Genomic DNA, 6,167 nt, shown 5'->3' with positions numbered 1-6,167 from the left:
TTTTAGAAGCTTAGATGGATTTGGTTTTAACTTCTATGTTGTTGGTTTAGATGATTTAACAAGTTTATACAATTCTTCCTCTCCTATAGTAGAGAATGAGTGGAATTGTTCCTCAGGCGATCTATAGCGCACTATCTGATGTGATACTGTAGTTGACCGCTGCATGGTTACAATTTTATCTCTAATAGTATCGATCTTGGAAGTAAAGTAGTTCATAAAGTCATTACTGCTGTGCTGTTGGGATATGTCAACACCTGTTGATGCTTTATTTTTCGGTAATACAGCCACTGTATTGAATAAATACCGGGGGTTATGTTTGTTTTCTTCTAAAAGAGAAAAAAAGTAATCAGATCTAGCCGTTTTTAATGCTTTTCTGTAGGATAGGGTACTTTCCCGCCATGCAACACGAAATACCTCTAGTTTTGTTTTCCTCCAGCTTCAAGACCAGCAGGTTTTAGGGTCCGGAGCCCAATTATTAGAGTTTATTTTGATGGAAACCTGGATTATTCACATCACAACAGACATTAGAATGAAGAATGACTGAGACTTTCATTGTCTCCTTAGAGTTTGTCAGATGCCAAGCTGGAGTTGAGGAGGAAGGATCAGTCGCTGCGCTCGCTGGGGAAACAGCTCAGCCAATCACAGCAGGAGAACAAACAGCTGCAGCACGACATCGCCAGCGCCGAGAATGCACTGACCACTGTAGAAATGTAACACACTCACACACACACACTCTCACTCACACACTCACTCACACACACACACTCTCTCTCTCCCTCCCTATCTTACAGAAAAGCATTAAAAACTGCTAGATCTGATTACTTTTCTTCTCTTTTAGAAGAAAACAAACATAACCCCATGTGTGCTTTACAGTGCAGCAGCGCATTAGATCAGAACGGCGATTAATTTACCTGTACAATAAGCTGTTTAAAACGTGCATTCTCCCGTTCAATTTCGAGCATCTAGTAATATAATCACACGTCTTGTGGAGCGCTTTCAGAGTATGCATTTATTTGTCATTTGAACTGTTTGGAAACGGAGCGTAAATGTGGAAGTCCTTCAAAGATTTCTTATCCTGTTGTGCCCTCTATAGGACCAGCGACTAGTCGACGTCAAGCTTAAAGCGTCATGGCAGAGCATTGAAGTCGACCAGTCGATTAGTCGGTGCAACCCCTAGTACTCACACACTAGGCACGGTTGCCTTGAACCGAGCCCGAGCGATTATTGCGATTATTTTTTGTCTCCTTTGAGATAAAATATTTACCCCATGAAGTCCCCATGATATTTTAAATTAATATTTCAATAATTAAAAACACATTTGCATGATCGCGGTTCTCTTAATGGTCACATGACAAGCAGGTAATCAATTACAGTATTTTGTTTTTAGTAAATTTAGTATTTTACTTTTAGTGTTTTGTATTTTTTTTGTACGTTTTATTCTGCTATTATTTAAAAAATATTTGAATTTTACATTTTTATCATTTAATTACAATATTCTATTTTTAGTAAATTTTTAAAGGCTTCATTTTCGTTATGCAAAATACTATTTATCATTTGTTTCTTACAATTTTGGATGAAATGTGAGCTGGACTTCTTGACAGGTTTCATGATATTCACTCAGGATATTACTCTGCATGCATGTTTACAGGAATAAAGAGTCTCTGATGAGCTACATGAAATCTGTGGAGGAACATTTACAAGAGGCAAGAACACACATTAACAACATTAAAATATTAAGGATATATTTGTTTTTCTGTTCTGCATGTCTTCATGTTTTCTTTGGTTTTCAGATGAAAGATCATGTCATTCTGTCCAGAAGAGCCTCTTCACGGAATGATTTCACCCTACAGCTCTCCAGATTGTCCCTCATACCGTCAGACTTGCAAAGGATCGTGGGAAACCCAGAGACAGAAGCATGTCAGGTGCAAACTCTCACAAATCACATTCTTCAGCTTAGTATGCAAAGTGCATATTGTGCTGATGTGGATGCATGCTTCATACTTAGTTGCATGCCGATTCACACTTCTTTACTGAGCTTGCATGCTAGGTATGCATGCTGATGCATACTTCATATTATGTGTATTAAGCATGCATGCTGTTGCATACTTAATACTTAATAAATCTAGCATAGTGTGTATGCTGATGCATACTTCATATTATGTATATTAAGCATGCATGCTGTTGCATACTTAATAAATCTAGCATAGTGTGTATGCTGATGCATACTTCATATTAAACATGCATACTAAGTATGCTAAGTGCATACTTCGTGGCAGTCACATACTCCCTCTGCCCTACCGTACGGTGTGAATGAATATCATACTGAGAGTGTGTGTGTGTGTGTTGTAGCGTTTGGTGATGCGTTTCCTGGAGCTGCAACAGCTAGTGTGCTCAAAAACATCATCTCAGGAGAGAGCGATCTCATCATATGAGTCTCACATCACGGCGCTGAAGAGTGAACTACAGGACGCCTGTCTGCGGGAGAGAAACGGCTGTATACCGGTGAGAGCAAGTGGTGGAAAAGATGTTATTAATGCTGAATTTTAGTATTGATTATTACAAATGAAAATCATTTTTAGGCTATGACTGTCGTCTATTTGTGAACTAAATCTGCTGTGAAAGACAGAGCTGTTTAGGCCCATTGTATGAAATGTTTGAATGTGGACATGTGTGCATTTGCATGTCCAAATCTGTATAAAAACTATAAATAACATTAAAATAACGCAAATTAATGCCCATGCATATTTTGTTGCAGTTTGAAATGTTATAAAACTAGTATGTTTGCATAGCGTTCCTTTTAAAATGTTAACAATATTTTCACTTGTTTGCACATTTTACTTTTGCACACACAGTGAGACTGTTATTAGACAACTTAAAAACTGGAAAATGTATACTTTGATCCTCCTTAGTTCTGCAAATCATAACCACACTCTTATCGGGATTATATCAAATATCATGTTCAAGACCATAATCAGAACACACAGTTAAAAGCTGTTGAAGCCCAGCACTACTAGGACTAAACACCACAAGATCATCTGCATACTTAATATGATTCACTAAAGTATTCCCAGTCATACACCCAGTTTTACAGGCATTCAAGCATTCAGATAGATCATCCATGTAAAGATTAAACAGAATTTGGGACAAAATCCCTCCTTGTCTCGCGCCATTACTAACCCCAAAAGGGGCAGAGACTTTATTGCCCCATTTTACTCGCATCACCTGGTGGGCATAGCAATAAACCAGGATTCTCACAATGTATTCTGGCACCACTCTTTGTCTCATTTTAAAAAATAACTTTGCATGGTTAACCCGATCAAAAGCTTTAGGTGCATCAATGAAACGCATTAAGACTGATGAGTTTTTATCCCTGTATTTATTTACTATTTCCTTCAATGCATAGATGCAAAGATCAGTACCGTGTTTGGCCTTAAATCCAAACTGGTTATCTGTAGAATTAATGAGCACATTTATTCTATCCGGCAAGATTTTTTCCAACACTTTAGACAAAATACTAGCTAAAGCTATAGGTCTATAATTATCTAAGTTACCTACCGTTCAATACTTTTACTGGAGTAATATTTTATTACGGTATCTGTCACTTAAAATTGAAAATGAGTAGTTCTACTTTTACTGGAGTAATATTTTATTAGGCTGTCTATACTTTTACTCATTTAAAATTGACAACGAGTACTCATACTTTTACTGAAGTAATATTTTATTATGCTATCTACATTTATTCAATTAAAATTGAAAATGAGTACTAATAATGAAGTAATATTTGATTAGGGTATCTGTACTTTTACTCAATTAAAATTGATGAGTACTTATACTTTTGTACGTTTACTCACTTAAAATTGACAAGTACTAATACTGAAGTAATATTTTAATAGGGTATCTATGCTTTTACTCACTTAAAATTGATGAGTACTTTTACTGTAGTAAAATTGTATTATGCTATATATACTTCTACTCACTTAGAATTGACGAGTACTATAACTGTAGTAATATTTTATTAGGGTATCTGTACTTTTACTCAATTAAAATGGATGAGTACTTATACTTTTACTGCAGTGATATTTTATTAGGGTATCTACATTTGTTCAATTAAAATTGAAAATGAGTACTAATAATGAAGTAATATTTTATTAGGGTATCTGTACTTTTACTCAATTAAAATTGACAACGAGTACTTCTACTTTTACTGGAGTAATATTTATTGTGCTATCTGTACATTTATTCAATTGAAATTGACAATGAATACTTTTATTGAAGTAATATTTTACTATGGTATCTGTACTTTTACTTTAGTAAAATTCAAAATGAGTACTTTTATTGGAGTAATAATTTATAAAGGTATCTATGTTTACTCAATTAAAATTATTACTTTTACTTAAGTAATATGTTATCATGGTGTCTGTACTTTTACTCACTTAAAAACGAGTACTTACACTTTTACTAGAGTAATGTTGCATATTTGTGTGTGAGTTATGTAGTCTCTGTTAACTCTTTCTCTCTTTGTTTTTCTGGTAGTTGCTTGCGTCCTCCGACCCGTCAGCAGAGGTGGATTATGGGACGTGTTTTCTGACAGATGCTGCGGTCTCACTGAGAGGCTCCTCCAGAGACTCTCTCTCAGATCTCCAGAGGAAAGTCAGAGAGAAAACACTGATGAACTGAAGCTGAATCACTGTGAGACAGACAATCACACGCTCACATTCACAGGAGCGTTTCATCTTTATAATATCTGGTTTCTCATTTCCTGTGGAGGATGTGTAATAGTGGTTAACACTGTTAACTAGTGTTATTAAATCTGCTGTGGTTTATTGATGCCAGTGCCGCAATGTTTCTCGCGCTCATATACACAAAACAACAGCGAGGGGAGAGTGGGGTAAGATGTGTCGCACCCTAAAGCTAGTACAATCTGCTTTTTTTTGCCTTTCTAAATATACACTACTGGCCAGAAGTTTGAAATTATTATGAAGTCTCTTATGCTCACCACCAAGGTTGCATTTATTTTATCAAAAATGCATTAAAAATTTTGAAATATTATTCTAATGTAAAACAGCTGTTTTCTATGTGAATATCTGTTAAACTGTAATTTATTTCTGTGATGCGCAGCTGTATTTTCAGCATCATTACTCCAGTCTTCAGTGTCACATGATCTTCAGAAATCATTATCATATGCTGATTTGCTGCTCAAGAAACATTTCTGATTATTATCAATGTTGAAAACAGTCGTGCTGCACACTATTTTTATTGAAACCGTGATACATTTTATTTTTCAGGATTCACAGATGAACAGAAAGTTCAAAAGAACAGCATTTATTTGAAATAGAAATCTTTTGGAACATAAATGTTACAAATGTCTTTACTGTCAGTCAAGCTAATGAACTACACTGAAGCTATTTAAAGTAGAAACTATCTTTAATTCTAGATTTTTTTATTTATTATAGAATTAAAAATCAGAGCATTATTTATTATTATAAAAATCAGGGCACAAAAATAATGATGGGTAAAGCTAAAGTGAAGTTAAGAACCAAGATTTGAAAACGTGAAATCACCAAAATGTATACAATTTAATCAATCAACAGCAGTGTTTATTAAAATATTTATTTGCATAATATTTGTTTTCTTTTACATTAAGCAGAATTATTGGAAGTTACTTATCTTTTTTTTCTCATAAAAGCTGCAAACCACATGTTCTTTCTTTGTCCTGGTGAATTAATGCCTGATTATCTGAGTCAGTGACAGTGACTCTGAGTTTTCACGCAGATGCTGGATGTCAGAGGAGCGTGTGTGTGTGTGAGAGTGTGCGTGTGTGTGTGTGTGTGTGTGTGTGTGAGTGCGTGTGTGTGAGAGTGTGAGTGAGTTAGTGTGAGTGAGTGAGTGTGTGTGTGTGTGTTGCTGCTTCATAGATGCACAATCCTCACCTTTTTGTGAAAATTCACCTTTTTGAGATTAAAATAGGTTACCTGCAAGATTTGCGTAGATCCGATGAGAAAGTGTTTGTTTTCCTCACAGGAGACAGGGATGCAAACTTTAGCCCGTTCAATTCTGTACGCACTCCAAATGCTCCTGTGTGTTTTTGTGTTTAATTAGCTCCCGAATGAAATAAGGTTGGAGACCCCTGGTATGAGCCATCATAACAGACCAAGTCTAGAAGCAAC

At 35.5% G+C, this 6,167-nt stretch overlaps 1 protein-coding gene across 2 annotated transcripts in view; it reads left to right on the top strand.

The window, feature by feature from the left end:
• The window catches only part of ccdc171 (coiled-coil domain containing 171), a 26,628-nt gene extending 21,633 nt beyond the window's left edge, over positions 1 to 4,995 (top strand). For both annotated transcript variants that reach the window (XM_016533691.1, XM_016533693.1), the window contains exons 17-21: positions 565 to 710; positions 1,649 to 1,703; positions 1,791 to 1,922; positions 2,350 to 2,502; positions 4,534 to 4,995. In XM_016533691.1, coding sequence (XP_016389177.1) covers positions 565 to 710; positions 1,649 to 1,703; positions 1,791 to 1,922; positions 2,350 to 2,502; positions 4,534 to 4,677 — 630 coding nt within the window. In that variant the 3' untranslated portion in view covers positions 4,678 to 4,995. The remainder of the gene's footprint in view (positions 1 to 564; positions 711 to 1,648; positions 1,704 to 1,790; positions 1,923 to 2,349; positions 2,503 to 4,533) is intronic.
• The last annotated feature ends 1,172 nt before the right edge of the window (positions 4,996 to 6,167 follow it).

Source organism: Sinocyclocheilus rhinocerous, unplaced genomic scaffold (genome assembly GCF_001515625.1).
Source record: "Sinocyclocheilus rhinocerous isolate Xijiao unplaced genomic scaffold, SAMN03320098_v1.1 scaffold2801, whole genome shotgun sequence".
In the NCBI taxonomy this organism is placed as follows: Eukaryota; Metazoa; Chordata; class Actinopteri; order Cypriniformes; family Cyprinidae; genus Sinocyclocheilus; species Sinocyclocheilus rhinocerous.
Note: the sequence above shows the minus strand (reverse complement) of the source record. Positions and strands in the feature narration are given on the sequence as shown.